The 16,045-nt window shown below is 37.6% G+C and overlaps 2 protein-coding genes across 3 annotated transcripts; one reads left to right on the top strand and one right to left on the bottom strand.

The window, feature by feature from the left end:
- Positions 1 to 1,938: 1,938 nt before the first annotated feature.
- Positions 1,939 to 4,805, top strand: LOC132637751 (uncharacterized protein At2g39795, mitochondrial-like). The gene is made up of 3 exons (XM_060354798.1): positions 1,939 to 2,287; positions 3,987 to 4,327; positions 4,417 to 4,805. The coding sequence occupies exons 1-3, from the start codon at positions 2,030 to 2,032 to the stop codon at positions 4,574 to 4,576; spliced, it is 759 nt and encodes a 252-aa protein (XP_060210781.1). The 5' UTR covers positions 1,939 to 2,029; the 3' UTR covers positions 4,577 to 4,805.
- Positions 4,806 to 6,248: 1,443 nt separating this feature from the next.
- LOC132637738 (protein NEDD1) lies at positions 6,249 to 15,706 on the bottom strand. 2 transcript variants are annotated; one of them, XM_060354787.1, is made up of 10 exons: positions 15,258 to 15,705; positions 15,046 to 15,158; positions 12,854 to 13,114; positions 12,632 to 12,736; positions 9,936 to 10,001; positions 9,582 to 9,803; positions 8,076 to 8,630; positions 7,139 to 7,726; positions 6,751 to 6,927; positions 6,249 to 6,678 (listed from the first exon to the last, which is right to left on the bottom strand). In XM_060354787.1, exons 1-10 carry the CDS (start codon positions 15,412 to 15,414, stop codon positions 6,571 to 6,573), a joined length of 2,352 nt encoding a protein of 783 aa, XP_060210770.1. In that variant the 5' UTR covers positions 15,415 to 15,705; the 3' UTR covers positions 6,249 to 6,570. The 2 variants fall into 2 exon arrangements, with proteins under 2 accessions (XP_060210770.1, XP_060210775.1); XM_060354792.1 differs by lacking the exons at positions 9,582 to 9,803; positions 9,936 to 10,001 and having other exon boundaries at positions 15,258 to 15,706.
- Positions 15,707 to 16,045: the final 339 nt, after the last annotated feature.

Genomic DNA, 16,045 nt, shown 5'->3' with positions numbered 1-16,045 from the left:
AAAATTAACCTTATTTTTTTAGATTTGCCCTTTTAAATGTTAAGTGATCAAATCCCAATACCTATTTAATTAGGGATAGTTTAGTCAAATTACTTTTTTTTGGCCTAGGAGTTAGTATTTTTCTTAAGGAGTGTGTAAGGCCTTATTTATTTGCACTTAATGGATTTCTGAATCTGAATGGTTCAGACCTTAGGACATTAAATGCATTTGTTTACGTTAAGATCTAAGCACTTATTTGCTCTGAATAGGTCTTAATTATTAAGATCTTGAACAAAGTCTTAACATCGTTAAGAGGTACTTGTTTGGATAATTTTTAACACCAGCTCCACCCACCCCCACGCCAACCCTCAACTACACCACCCCCTATACCAACCCCGCACCACCCACCCCCAACCCTACCCCTACCTCACTCACCGCCACCACCAACACCGCCCCAACGCCCCCACCTACCCACCACCACCCCTACCACTACACACCCGCTCCTACCCCCAACCCCCACGCCATTCACCACCCCCACCTTATCCCCCACCACCAACCTACCTTACCCCCAACCCCCTTACCACCACCTACCTCCCCTCTACCCCATACCCACGACATCCCCACTACCACCCCCACAACCCTCCACCCACCACCACTACAAAATATCTCTGCCATTACTATCGAACATAAATGTTTCATTTTTTTACAAATAATTTCTTGTTAAAAAAAATTGTATTTATTTTCTAATATTTAGTTACTTTTTTATTTGAATTGTCTAGTTATTATGTTTAAATAAATACATTCAGCATATTCAGATGTTGAAAAACAAACAGTCTTAATCATTCAGTGTTCAGATCTAGAGACAACATCTTAATCATAATGAAAACAAATGAGGCCTAAATGGCTAATGGACACTCTTTTTTAACATTGTTTTGCGCGGATTTCCCTTCTTTTGGGGTGGTCTTTAAATTTTTCCCCTCAAATTGCTGGTCTTTAAGTTTGGCCTTCGCTTGAAAAGGTGGCCAAAAATACCCTAAGGTCCTGGGTTCGAACCTCCGCTCAGTTAAAAAAATAATAATTTCACAAGGCAAGGCTTTCCAAAAGTTATGACTTATGCGACATATTTTGCCTTAAGGCATAACTAAAAGTCTGCCCCATACGGTAGAACTTTTCCTTAATAGATAGACTTTGCCTTATAAGGCAAACTTTTTATAACTAAAAGTCTGCCCCATAAGGGGGGATTTTTCCTTAAGGCAAACTTTTAGTTATGCCTTAAGGAAAAGTTCCGCCTTATGGAGCAGACTTTTAGTTAAGGCATAACTAAAAGTATGCCTCATAAGGCGGACCTTTTCCATAAGGCATAACTAAAAGTTTGTCTTATAAGGCAAAGTTATGCCCTCTCCGGCAGACTTTTAGTTATGCCTTAAAGCAAAGTCTGCCACATAAGGAAGAACTTTTTGCAAAGGCTTGCTTTGCGATTTTTTTTAATTTTATATGACTAAGCCGGAGTTCGAACCGAGAACCTTGGGGTATTTTAGGGGCCTTGCCTTGGAAAAATTAAAGACCAACAATTTGAGGGACAAAAACTAAAGACCACCCCCAACAAAGGCCAATTGTGCAAATTGGCGCTGTTCAACCGAAGGGAGTATTTGGACATTGGAATTGTGTTTATCTATGAATACAATTTTTTTTTTTTAATGAGTGATTTGAAGTGAAGAAAGTGAAAATAATTTTTTGGTCTTTTTCAAAACCAAAAAATTCTGAATTTCAGCTTGAAGTTAAAATTCGAAATTTTCCAAAAATTTTATATCCAAATAATTTTTGAAATTCAACTCGGGAAAAAAGTCAAAAAGAAAAGATACTGACGGCCAAACGGCCACTTGAACACAGAAAAAAGTAATATAATAACCGTGACTTCCCATTGTACCCCCAATTCAAGTGTACATTTCCTTCAAGTCCATAACCCTCCTATTAATAACACATGCACCCAAAAACCCTAAACCCAAAGCCTCCCTTTCTCCTTAAACCCTAAAAATCTCTCTCTCAAAAAATGGCTGTGACTAACATAATCAGAAGGGCAGCTTCTCAGGTTGTACCTTACGCTGTTCGGGTGATGGCTAGAACTCAGAGCTACCAATATCGATCCTCTGCTTTGTTGTCTACGGTAGTTAACCGTAATGGTGGTTGTAGAAACTTGTTTAGAAGCTCAACAGTTCATTGTTATTCAACAAAGAGGCCAAGTTCTGATGAAGCGCTCATTAAAGTTATTCAATCTGAAATTGCATGTGCTGAGGAACCTGATGACGAGGTTTGGTTTAATGTAATTTGGGTTTTGTTTTCCTTTTGAGAAGAAATTAAATGGATTGTTTTTGTTTATGTTAAATGAAAATTAAATTCTAATATTTACTTTCTCTTCTGTTTTTTTTTTATTTTTTTTATGTTCTCCTGTTATAGAACAATTTCAGTAGCTCTTAATGAGTAAAAAGAATTGTTTTTCAATTATTATTACATATTTACCTTAATTCGTTTGCTAATAGCTATTTTGTAATTTTGGGTTTCTTTTCTATTTTAGAAGAAATTAAACATGACGAATTGAATTTTTTTTATTATAATATTTCTTCCCGGTTTTTTTTTTTTGGTTGGCTCTTTACTGTTATAGACTAATTTAAGTGGCATATGAATATTAAAACTATTACTAACATATTTACCTTATTCTCGTTTGCTAATAGTTCCCTGTTATTTACGGATACTAATATTTTTATCTGTTTTTTTTTTGTTCTTTATATGTGGTCCTGTTATAGACCAATTTCATTGCTAATAGTTAAATGAGTAAAAAGAAATGTTTTTGTATACTATCTACATATTTACGTATTTCGTTTGCTCATTGCTATCGAGTAATTTTGGGTTTCTTTTCTATGTTAGAAATTAAAGGATAGTGAACTGAATTATTTTTGTTTATGTTAAATGAAAATCGAATTCTAATATGTGTTCCTGTTATAGACCAGTTTCAGTAGCTCGAGTGGCAAATGAGTATTAATATTGGTTAAATGAGTAAAATAGAATGTTTTAAATTACATACTACCTAATATCTCTATATTTACCTTATTTCGTTTGCGTATAGCTATTCTGTAATTTTGGTTGTTTCTGTTTTTAGTTCCTCCACGGATCTTGTTTTTTATTTTCCATTTTAGAAGAGACTAAATGGATAATGAACTGAGTTGTTTTTGTTAGTGTTGAATGAAAATTGAATTACAATATTTCTTTCTGTTCTTTTTTTGTTTTTGTTCTTTATATGTGCTATTAAGTGGCTCGAGCGGAAAAAGAATATTGATATTAGTTAAATGAGTAACAAGAATGTGTTTGAATTACTATCCACATATTTACCTTATTTCGTTTCTTAATTATTATTTTTTCCGGAAATTTACGGATTCTAATATTTCTTCTCTGTTTTTTGTTGCTCTTGTGGTCCTGTTATAGACCAATTTCAGTGCCAAATCAATATTAATGTTAGTTAAATGAGTAAAAAGAAATGTTTTCGAATACCATCTACATATTTACGTATTTCATTTGCTAATAGCTATCGTGTAATTTTGGATTATAATATTTGTTTCTGTTTTTAGTTCTCAACGGATCTTGTTATAGACCAACTTATGGAGAAAAATTACCTATAAAACGAACGACCAGTTTCAGGGTAATGGTCAAAGCATCAAATTCTTGGTATGAATTTTTTTTTTTCCTTCAAAATGTGCAGAATTAGAAACCAGATAAGATACTCTTAGTATTTTTATGATTTAAGATATTAAAAAATTCGTAGTGGCTGAACCCTTTTACTTCCAAATAGTTATAGTGTACATGAGATGAACAGGAGTACTTTATTTTATATATTGATGAACTTCTGTTGATTACTTCAACTTTTTAAATTTATGCTGTTTTCTATTTTACGAAAAATATTGCTACTGGATTAGCAGTCTTTAGACTATTATCATTATTTTTCATTATGATTGCAGGTTGAGGAGGTTCCTGAGGGTTTCCCGTTCAAGATTGAAGATCATCCGGGACAACAGACTATAACATTGACAAGAGAGTATCAAGGTGAATCTGTTGATGTTGAAGTTCACATGCCTGACCTTGTTACTGGTGATGAAGCGGATGACAACGATGCTGACAATGACAGCGAAAGGGCCAATCAGTCCCAAATTCCTTTGGTCGTTAAGGTGTATAAGAAGAATGGACCATCATTGGAGTTTGGTCTCACAGCTTTTGCTGATGAGGTTGTCATTGAGACTTTGGGAATCAAAGATCCTAATGCTTCCGAGGATCAGATTGCTTATGAAGGACCTGATTTCGCGTGAGTCTTAAAATTTAATTAATGACTCTTTATGCTATCTTCGTTCTTTTCTGTTTTTGTTATACTAATAGATGTGCTTTTCCTATCAGTGATTTGGATGAGAACCTCCAAAAGGCTTTCCACAAGTATCTGGAGATTAGGGGGATCAAACCCAGCACAACTAACTTCTTGCATGAGTATATGATCAACAAGGACGGCAGAGAATACATCACGTGGCTTAAGAATGTCAAGAAATTTATTGAGGCATAGATTCTGCTTTGTTTGAAGAATTGTCGCTAATGTCCTGATGTTTTAGTAGGGTAGTTTTAGTTTGGCTACATGTCTGTCATTGATCAATACTGTTCTTTTGGTTATTTTTGCTAAATCTTACTGTCCACAATTGATAAAGTTACTATACAATGACATCCGAGTCTTTGGCAAGTTAAAATGGAAATGTTGGTGAATTTTATACAGCCATATAATTTGAGGGAGTTCTCTATTGGGAGTTGTTCTTTGGGCTTTTATCAGCTAGTTTTCGTTGAAGTATGTTGCTGCTTGCTCATGAGATTGCATTTCCTATTTTTTCATGTTTGCTAATCGTTAACGGAGTCACTTTGTGCATGATTGACTTTGAACTAAATGTGATCTGAATTTTATCTCAATGGACTTCTTGTGACCTTTCAATTTTTGGGGCTGGCACTTCCAACGTTTTTGCTTTAGGCTGAGCATTTTTTAGATCTGAATCGGTGCAGTTTTGATGTCTTTTGACTTAACACAATAATCACTGATAGCTTTGTCTTTTGAGTTCTCTACTGATATATTTATTATGACTAGCTTTGTTACTACTCACATATGTTGTTTCTACGCTAATCAAGTGGAATTTGGATCTTGGTGATCTTCCACTAGTCCCTTAGCACAAGGCTTTCTCGAACTTATACTGGCTTGCATTAGTGCTCATTGTATATTTTCTTTCTCGTCAGGCGACGCTCACACTATTGAAGTTCAATGGGTTCCAAAGCTTTTACAGGTTTCAATCGTGTTCACTCCCACTTCTTAATACATTTTCTAGGAGTACCCTACAAAACTGAAGAAGTTGTTATCCTACAAGGAAAAAAGATAAGTTTGTTTACTCAAAGAAAACAAAACATTCTGATGGTAGAAAAATGCCTTAGATGCGAAGCTATTGTGCTAATTTCATTTCTGCTTCTACCATTTGCTCTTGATGTAATTTATTACTTTTCAAATTGATTAGGAATGAGAATACGTTACTCTAAGCGCAGCCAATTCCACAAATTATACGGCAAGAAATAAAAATGACAGTGGACCTTTGGCAACCTTATTTCTGATGAGTTTTCAAGTGCTCCTATGATTTACCACAACAATGAAAATTACATCAGATTGAAGTTATTACCATGCTAAGTTGTACAATAAATATAAAGTAATATAAAGAAAGGAGGAGAAAGTCTAGTTTTAAGCACCAAGGCTGACTTCACTGGTGCCCTCCAGGCACATCTAACAAATCTAAGGAAATAAACTAGATGGCTAAACATAAAAGGGTGCTTATATAAATATGAAGTTCTAATACCATTCCTATTTACTAACATCAATGGAATAATTTCTAAAACCAAGTAGTACTACAAAATTGACACACTATAAAAATTGCTTATGAAACTAGACAGATGCTAACACTTAACTGCTAGAATTATCAAACACTGAGAAGCAGCCCATGTTTGATTTGTTGCCCATATCTGACCTTTCATATGCCTTTTCTTGAGCGAGGGTCTTCCGAAAACAACCTCCCTACCTAAGGTAGGAGTAAGGTCTGCGTACACTCTACCCTCCCCAGACCCCACGTTGTGGGACTCACTGGGTATGTTGTTGTTGTTGTTGTTGAGAAGCAGCCCATGAACATCACAACATATGAATAAACAAAGATCAGACATGCTCCGACTGCGAAGGATGTATTTTAATAAAAGTGAATCAGATGATCTGTACATTAAATTTCTGAAATTGGCCTAGCCAACTATCTGTACACAACCATAACAGCGCTCTAACTGTCAAGTATTGATCAGCCTTCACACACTCATTTACTATATTAGGGTAAAATCAATCCCCAAATTCTCATACACTTCGATAAACACACAATAAAACTTCCGCACTCGCTAGTGACTACACACCTGTCAGTACAAATCTCCTAAAACAACATTGCGGTACATGACTAAAACTGAAGGAATACATAGTGACTAGACCTCTAGCTACTCTGGTCATAATAACTGTCGAAGCTGCTGTGTTTCCCTTCGAAGTAATTGAACCTCTTTCATCAGCTCTGCTTGATTTTCCAGTATCAACTTCATAGCATTAGAAGTTTCCATCTGCATAATGTTTCCAAATCTAAGAGATACTATACAACTGAAGACTAGGAAAGTGCAAGTTAAGAAATGTACCTCCTGCATATGAAATTGTCTTAAAATATCTAAATGAAGATTCCTCATATCCTCATGAATGGATTTTTGAAGGGATGAAAGAGTTTCTTCTTGTGTACGTTGAAACAGCTGGAGCGTGAAGGAACTTCCCTGCTGCAATTCAGGCACTGTGGACTTTTGTGATTGCTTAATTTCACCCTGTAAAAATCCATAGGTCAAATGAAAACTAGCTATGAAAAAGATAAGTCTGTCATTTGGAATGATTCATCATTAAGGCTCTTTCCACCAGCTCATGCATCCAAGATTCTCTTCGAAAAAACACAGAAGGTGAAAAAGTCCATGATGATGATTCATAACAAAATGATGCCTAAGATAAAGAGAGGAACAGCCAGGTTTTCCTGTTTCATACATTCATTGCTTGGAAAGCACCAGCTGCTGTAGCAGATGACGTGTCCGACCTAGATAACAAGCTATTCAGAAGCTCCTCCCTTGTTTCAGCACCAGTTTTCTTAATTTTTGGAGAACCAACAGAAAGGGTTCCGTCACTAAAGTATGGTGCGGTGCTTATTCTCTCAGCATAACTGGAAAATCTCCGTGGGAGGGACATAGTTGAATCAAGAGTACCCTGCCCAGTAACGCCTTTTGTTCCAACTGAAAAAGATGTGGAACTAGAGGGGAAGTGTTCCGATGATCCTAGAGAAGTTTCTTCATTTGAATTTTCTTTAATGCGCAAATTTGCCAAACTCAGACTAGAACTGGTCAAAGAGCTGATACTCTGAGTTGCTGGAAAAGTATCCTGTAATCCAGATAACATAGTTCCTTGTGCAAGAGGACCAGATGTCGAGATTGCAAAACGAGAAGGCATGTTTCCTGACTGACGAAGGTGAGATAATCTATCAGATAATCTCTCACCACCCCAAGCTTCTGGAGGAGTTATGGAGGAAGAGTCATGGGAAGATACAGAAGTAGAAGACAACTGTGCAGAAGAAGCATCGTCCTGCAGGAATGTGAACGATATTAAATGCTTGTCAAGGAAAACAACTAATGCATTTCAATGCTAAACCCAGTCATTGAATTCAGCTTCAGAATAACACCACGTTTGGACTGACTTCACAAATTATCTAGCGCGCAAGAATGAAGGAGTTATGATATTAGTTACTTCAACTAGATATCAAAAGCAGCACTATTTTGCACCCAACAACATAGGAAATTTGGACAAACAAGTCAACCATTTCTGTATATAGAAGAGCAACTCACAATTTCACCAAATGTCCTGCAATCAAGGAAATAATTTGCTTTCCAACAACAAAAAAAATCAAGGCAGATCAACCAGACAAGATCCAAACCTGTTTGGGCAAGGGACTTGATTTCCAATCAAATATAGGGCGGTTCTCATTGCCACCCTCAACTGAAAGGGGAAACCTTAGAGAAGAAGGTAATAGCAAAGATGATTTCTTATCAAAGTCCTTTTTAAAACCTTCCTGATCATCCCACAACTTATCAAGTGAAGGTGTAATCGGCTGAACTTCAACGAGAGGAGAAAAGACTTCCATATCATCCTTGAAGTTACGAGGAGCGTGTAATCTTGCCAAAGATCCACCTTTCCACAAACTACTTCTTATGGGTGTTTCCTCGGATGGAGATACACCTAGTGTTCCAGATGTAGATCCCGTAATGCCTGCTGGAAAAGAAAACGAGTCCACAGAACCTGAACGAACAGTGGTTCTGGAACCTGATGTTGTCATAGAACTTGTTAGGCTTGATGATACCATAGTGGGAAGTGGGTCAGGCATTAAAATTGAATCCTCCACAGCACTTCCCAGAAGAGCCATTTCTGTTGTGCAATTGTTTTCATTGACTATTACAGGTTTTGCTCTTTGCCAGCATAGACTTATCACAGCCTGTAAATTCATATCGCACTTCGCTAGTAAGAGAAAATAAATCAGATAGTAGTAAGAAGGTTAGTGTCAGTAACGAGGAACATAAGTAAAGTTAACAAGCTGATAAACAAAATATATAAAGGACAACAACAAGGACATGATAAAAGATGAATATCAGCATGGATACCATTGGTCTGCTTATACTGATATACAAATAGATACAGAAACACCATGCTGTTTACTTTTTCTGAGCAAGAGAGAGAGTGTGTGAAAGAGTGAGGAAGAAGAAGAGCTTCTCGGACCAGCTCCCCTGCCCAATGCCAAAAGGCAACATTGCATACAATCTTCCTACTCATCAATCAAATTATGCACATTGGTCTACCCTTGATACACAAATCCCACAAGGAAACACTTAGCCAAGGAAGAAACGAGGATATCTTAACAATGTTTTCGATTTTAGGAAATTGAGAAGTGTGTTCAATTCTTATCCACATTTGACCAACCAGTGCCTTACTAAGTGATGTACCGGTTTTCAACCCTATTGCTGCACCCTAAGCGATCATAGGTGGTCAACAGCTTGTGAAACCACCTCCCTTTTCGCCGAAGCAAATGCTGGCTATCTTTAACTTATCGAAATCTACATGCCATATTGGAAGAACCGTGGGTCACCTACTTGTTCCCCTCATCTCCTCCTCCCCTTCTAGCACATTTAACATTTGCATGCATATCCACCTCTAGCATCATGGAAGTAATACTTTAAAGACAATAAGTGGACTTAAGTATTACCCACCCCATAAGGGCTTATTATATGGTTCCATATCTCCATCCTTTGCCAATAAGAACTGAATCTTTTCTATCCTTTCCTTTCTCATGTTTTGCCAACCAAGGTAATAAAATGACATAATAGAAAAACACAGTCAGGGACAAACCCTTAACACAATATACTTGATTAAGAAAATAAGAATAGAAGACCTCAGAATTTCCATAAGCACGTAAAACAGTCAAAGGTTGTGGCTTTCCACGAACGTCATAGAAAACCACTCGGCCACTACTTGTTCCAGCTGCTAGAGTGAAGCCATCATCAGTAAATGCCAGTGAAGAAAAAGGTGCCTCGTAAGGAATGCAGAATGATGGCCTTCTTGACCCTGAGTCGAAAGTGTACAACTTCTTATCCATACCAACACTAGCAACAATCTGCAATCATAAGAGTAAAACACACCTAAGTATGCTTCCCATCACTTGGCAAGACGATGGATTTACAGTTCTTCCCAGTAGAACAGGTCTGCAATAGGTATACTAGTTTAATGAGTATAACAGAGAAAAAACCTTGTCATTTGATGGTGAGAAACTAATGCCAGAAGTTGGTGCAGAATGCTGCTTTAGCCAAGAAACCTGCCAGAGATAAAAATAAATTACCAGTTATCCAATGAAACAGTGCAGAGCAGGCAAGACAGGTACAAGTGAGAGACATCAACCCAAAGAAGTCAACCACTATATTGAGGGATAATAAAAGATTAACACAAAATGCAAAGCAAGAAATCACTGCACTTGGAAAATTCAACCATTATGGCTATAAAAGCATGTCCGAGGATGGGAAGTGGAAGGAATTGCGGAAAGCGAGGAAGGAAGGACATCCACGTCTCATCTTCCGAAGAAATAAAGGGAAGGAAGAGCACCGGAGAAGGATCAGAGGAAGGACCATGACATGTTCTTAACTTCAGCAGGTAGGGAGGCTAAATATGTACTGAGATAGGGACTGTGAGGTCCGAAATAATTCTCTCTGAAAACTTCAAAAATTTATATCCATTATTCAGTGTTTTGTACGTCACATGAAGTGCAAGTTCAGTGACGTGACACATGAGGCTGGCGTGGAAGTGAGGCTTGGTACCCAGGCCATCCAATAGGAAGTTTCAAATATCTTGGGTCTATTATACAAGGAAATGGGGATATTGACGATGATGTCACACATTTTATTGGTGTAGGGTGGCTGAAATGGAGGCTCGCTTCAGGAGTGTTGTGTGATAAGAAGGTGCCACCAAAACTTAAAGGCAAGCTCTAAGTGGTTATGAGACCGACTTTGTCGTACGGGGCAGAGTGTTGGGCAGTGAAAAACTCTCACGTCCAAAAGATGAAAGTTGCGGAAATGAGAATGTTGCGATGGACGTGTGGACGTGTGGGCACACCAGGCAAGATAGGATTAGGAATGAAGATATCCGGGATAAGGTGGGAGTGGCATCGGTGGAGGACAAGATGCAGGAAGGGAGACTGAGATGGTTTGGGCATGTGAAGAGGAGAGACACAGATGCCCAAGTGCGGAGGTGTGAGAGGTTGACTATGGACGATTTCAGAAGAGGTAAAGGTAGGCCGAAGAAGTATTTGGGAGAGGTGCTTAGACAGGACATGGCGCGGTTCCAGCTTACTGAGGACATGACCTTACATAGGAGGTTATGGAAGACTCAGATTAGGGTAGAAGGCTAGTAGGTAGTCCCGCGTATCCCTTCGTACAAGTAGTCGCAGTTTTGATCTATAGTCTATTGTCCTTTGATTCTTGCTACTATATGTTGTTTCTTGTACTTCATTTATCTTATTTATCTGTGGTAGCTAGGGCTGCATATCGGTCGGTTCGGTTCGGGTTTTAAAATTATCGGTTTAACTTATTGGTTATCGGTTTGTAGACATATTAAACCGATAAAGAACCGTTAAAATATCGGTTAATGGGTTATCGGTTAATCGGTTGTTGTATGTTATCGGTTCGGTTATCGGTTTAACCGTTAAGATTTCACACAACAAAAGAACGGAGAGAAGGGAGTAAATAGAAGGCTGATAGTGCCATCACACTGATTGCAATTTGCAAGGCAAATCAGGAAGTCATAATGGAAACTGGGAAATTACCTGTCAGTATTTAGAAAGAAGCACTGCAATACCGAATCAAATAAATCAAGAAAGTAACTTTATTCACCTAATAAACAGCCTAGATCCAAGATCACAGTGTACAAGCAAATCTGCTTAAGGGGCTTGAGAATCATCATGAATGAGTAAGATGTAAGAGAGGCTTAAAGAGAGGCGTTTTATGAAATGAAATGAAGTAACCCTAATTGTAGTGTAAGTGACTTAATATATATGAAAGGGTAGAAGTGTAATTAATTAAATTGTTATCGGGTTATCGGGTAACCCGTTAACAAAAATGGTCAACCCGCAACCCGACCCAATAAGCCAATAACCCAAAAACACCACCCGGTACCCGAACCGGTAATCCATTAACCCGAACCATTAACCCAATAACTTAATAATCGGTTCGGGTTATTGGTTTAACCGTTAACATGCACAGCCCTAGTGGTAGCTACTCTTTTTTTTCTCAGACTGCTTTATCATGACTTTTTCGCTTTTGTTAGTTTCATTTTCATATTGCTTTAACTGTTTGTGCTTATCTGACCTTTTCTCGTCATGTTTTCTCGAGCCGAGGTTCTTTCGGAAACAGTCTCCCTATCTTCCGAGATAGGGTAAGGTCTGCATACACTTTACCCTCCCCAGACCCCACATTGTGGGATTTCACAGGGTATGTTGTTGTTGTTGTTGTAGTAGTGTTTTGTACGTCACATGCAAGCTCGCACTCCAACTTTGAAGTCCACAAGCCATAACAGATAGCGTTTCTAACAGCACAGCACCTATAGCAGTAATACTCTCTCTTTTTGTGAGTTTTGACTGCCAAACCCCCGAAAGAGCAGTGATAAATTCTCTTTTTATGAGTGAAAGACTGTCAAGCCGTCTCAGAAGTAACAGTTGTAAGTTGCAAATGGATAGCTGATGCTTATTTCAGAAAACACTCATCATAGGCATTAGCCAACTGCCTATACCAAATCAGCAGATGAAATCTGACCTGCAAATGCGGATGGCGAGGAGAAAGAAAAATGGAATTCCTAATCTCCAGTTATAACCCTGTTAACCAAGACAGATCTAGGTACTAACACGACATGTAATGAAATCAAATTTTATCATCTCAGAATACCAGAATGTCAACAAACCTTGGGGCTGCGACCAGTAGTATCCCACAGGTGGATAGATCCATCGTCACCCGCCGTTACCAATAAGTGCCTGCTAATCTTTGAATAATCAAGCACTCTCAAAACCTGGCCTTGCAGTAATCAGACAAAGATCGATGGCATCAGAAAACAAAGCATCATTCCAAACATCAAAATCCAATTGCAGCTTTACAGCAAAGTGGAACTTGGAAAGTATGAACTAACCTGGCCATTTGGATCCTTGAGTTCAGCAGCCTTTGCACCAGAAGCAAGGTTGTGAAGTATAAGACTCCCATTAAGACTGATAGAAGCTAAGTGCTCATCTTTGCAATTGTACATTACACCGCTAATAGTATCAGTATGACCTTTCAACCATTTAATGCAACGCTTCCGCTGCAAATCCCATATTCTTACAACTTGACCGCTGCCTCCAGAACAAATGTATCTCGATGCTTTGCTGCTAAAGTTAATTGTTGAAATAGACTCCTGCAAGTGATATAGAGTAACTATTAATAAGGCCCACTAAACAATGTGGGCTTCAAAAATATGTTGACAGCTTATACTGAAGACCCATGTTACATAACGGGGATGGGATAGCAACCTAACTTTATTCTAATCAATCTTCTTATCTTCACCTTTGGCCACAGGATAGCAATATAGCACATGTTTATCCAGCATCCTTCTTTTCATCAACGAATATGCCATAGGACCTTCTAGGATCCATTTCTTTATCCTACCACAAACCCTATCTTTCTCCCATTTAAACCCAGTGGAGAACACAAAATCTACAGCAAGTGCATTCAATATACAAAGATATAAAGTACGGTACTCTTTTCTGATCAGTAAATATAGTAAATTGTGGAATTCTTATAAGCCAACGACAAAACATGCTTTTCTAATTTAGCAAAAATGACATCATTTTGGATTTCTCTTAGCAAAAGTATCATGTTCAAACGATGTCGTGCAGATGTCTTTCTTCTGTGAACTTGAAGCAGCGACTTTTGAGTTGCCGTCTTAACACTCTTAACAGTATTTGAAAAACTTATCGTTCAACACCTGAAATAGGGAAACCCCCTATAAAAAAGTAATTATTGGAGAATATTTGATTGCAACATCCACCAACCGAAGTGACACTGTCAGCGTATTAGATCATACATGTGTTTATCATAATCAATATTCTTTTGATAAACCGAGAAATCCCCAAGGGTCCTTGGTGATTCGTTCAAAACTCGGTAGATAATGAGCACACCATCTGCCCTTCTCCACTTAAACACCAGGCTTCTGTCTACAAACAGGTTCGAACCCATGAAGTGCACCTAACCCAGACATTATGTGCTGAGCTCTTACCACTAGACAAAAGACCTTGGGCAATTTAACATAATCAATACTTGAAATTACTTTATTGGGGAAAAATCAATATTTGAAGCTATTGAGCACAATGTTGGGGTACCCAAGGTAGGGGTAAGGTCTGCATACACTCTACCCTCCCCAGACCCCACTTTGTGGGATTTCACTGGGTATGTTGTTATTGTTGTTGTTGTTGTTGTTACTACTATGCAAAGCAGCTCAAATCTTTCTTTTTTTGTTAATTTTCCCTTTACCCTACTTTTGTTTGTATTATGAGAACAATAGAGAAGTACCCATGTTGCATAAAAATGCATATGGCAAAAGCAGACTGGCCAGTGTTTAGAATGGTTTGAATGTGCTATAATGTCTCTATTTGAAATGTGCTAGTCAGTGTGCACTTATGTTTTGGAAATCTCTCTAATATCTGAGAATATCATCGAGACCTGTTCTGTGCATTCTAAAAGAAAACTCATCATATGAAAGCACCAATCTTCCTGTAAATTTCAGGAGGAAATAGAGGTAAAAAGGAAGTTGGTTCTCAAGTTGCTGCAATCCAGCATATCGTTAACCTCTCAAACTTCACCATTTTCAAAGGAAGTTGTGCCAAAATCCATTTAAATAATTGGCAATTAAGGAAATATTACATTTTGACAACAGGACGACAAAGTAGCTAAAACGATACTCCCTCCGGTCCATTTTTACTTGTCATGTTTTTATTTACACGCCCCTTAAGAAAACATTTACTATAAGGATAATCTGACTAAATTATCGTTATTTACTCTTTGATCTCAATTTAATACTACACCGTTTCTCACCACATTAATCTCTCTCCACATTTATCGAGTAAGGGTAATAGTATAAACTAATAGTAGTTAATTGTATCTTGCTTTTCTAAATTTAACTATTTCAGACCACCTATTTTTAGTAAGGACGACAGCTCAAACGTACCAGAGCCCAGAGGGAGTACTAAGATAAACAAAAAGGCTTTAACTTGCATATTTTACAGTTACTGGTAACACCAAACAATCTTAAAAATTTCAACATTGCAATTAAATGAAAAAAAAAGGTACCTCAATATTATCACCACCATCATTTCCAGCCATTGGTACAGTCCCCAAACTTTGTCCATTTTTTCTCCACAAAGATATCTTCTTGTCATCACCAGCACTTGCCACCACCAAGTCTACAACGTTTAAATACATTTTTTACAAAACAGTTAAATATTTGAAATTAACATAAAAAAAAAAAAATCAAGATTTTAATAGAATGGGGAGTATCTAACTAGTATGGTTCCATTTGAGGGAGTTAACTTGGAAACCAGGTGAAGGAATGTAGCTAAGAATGCATGGATCACGGGGTTCTAATGAGAGGTCAAATAACTTAACAGTGTCACCACCACTAGTTGCTAAAAGGTTTTTTATTGAATCTGTTGAATTCATCTCTATAATTGTTGGGTTGTGAAATGTAGGATTTTATTTAATGAATGAGGGATTTGAATTTTTTTGAGAGATGAGAAATTGGGGAGTGGGAAAGAGAAAGAAGGAGAGTGAAGTGGGTGTAATTGAGTTTATTTTTTTTATTTTTTTAGGTGTTTGATTTGAAACCCTACCAGGAAGAGAAAGGGATTGGGAATTTGGAAATTCAAAAAGAGTGGTGGGGCCAAAAAGTCGGGCGCCCTCTCTCAAGTGCACAAATGAGGATTATTAAGGTGTAACTGTATGTACTATGTAGTACCCCTTTCACCTTGCTTTCTAATTGGCAATGGATCTGGTTTTATATGTTTACTTAAACTTGTCAACCAGACTCAACCGGCCCGGAACCGGCGCCGGTTTGCCCAACCGGCCGATTATCGGTTAAAAACCCAGCAACAGTGGTAGTTATCGATTAACCGTGTTGAAAATTAAAAACCATGCCCGGCCGAGTACAACCCCTAAAACTGGGTATCCAGCTAAAAAAAAAATTGTTTTGTTTTTTCTTAAGTATACATATTATAGTATTTCTTAGTATATTGTAGATATATTTATATATGTTATATCAGTTTATATATTTACTAACTAAAAACTTATGAAT

The sequence above is a fragment of the Lycium barbarum genome, chromosome 1 (assembly GCF_019175385.1).
Source record: "Lycium barbarum isolate Lr01 chromosome 1, ASM1917538v2, whole genome shotgun sequence".
NCBI classification, from domain to species: domain Eukaryota; kingdom Viridiplantae; phylum Streptophyta; class Magnoliopsida; order Solanales; family Solanaceae; genus Lycium; species Lycium barbarum.
Note: the sequence above shows the minus strand (reverse complement) of the source record. Positions and strands in the feature narration are given on the sequence as shown.

Bases quoted from the DNA above. Each gene is read 5' to 3' on its own strand.
- LOC132637751 (XM_060354798.1), top strand. From the start codon at position 2,030: ATGGCTGTGACTAACATAATCAGAAGGGCAGCTTCTCAGGTTGTACCT. The intron at 2,288-3,986 runs GTTTGGTTTAAT...TTATGATTGCAG, and splicing joins CTGAGGAACCTGATGACGAG to GTTGAGGAGGTTCCTGAGGG. The intron at 4,328-4,416 runs GTGAGTCTTAAA...TTTTCCTATCAG, and splicing joins TATGAAGGACCTGATTTCGC to TGATTTGGATGAGAACCTCC.
- LOC132637738 (XM_060354787.1), bottom strand. From the start codon at position 15,414: ATGAATTCAACAGATTCAATAAAAAACCTTTTAGCAACTAGTGGTGGT. The intron at 9,804-9,935 runs GTTTTTTCTCTG...TTATGATTGCAG, and splicing joins TCTCACCATCAAATGACAAG to ATTGTTGCTAGTGTTGGTAT. The intron at 6,928-7,138 runs GTATGAAACAGG...GGATTTTTACAG, and splicing joins GTGCTTTCCAAGCAATGAAT to GGTGAAATTAAGCAATCACA.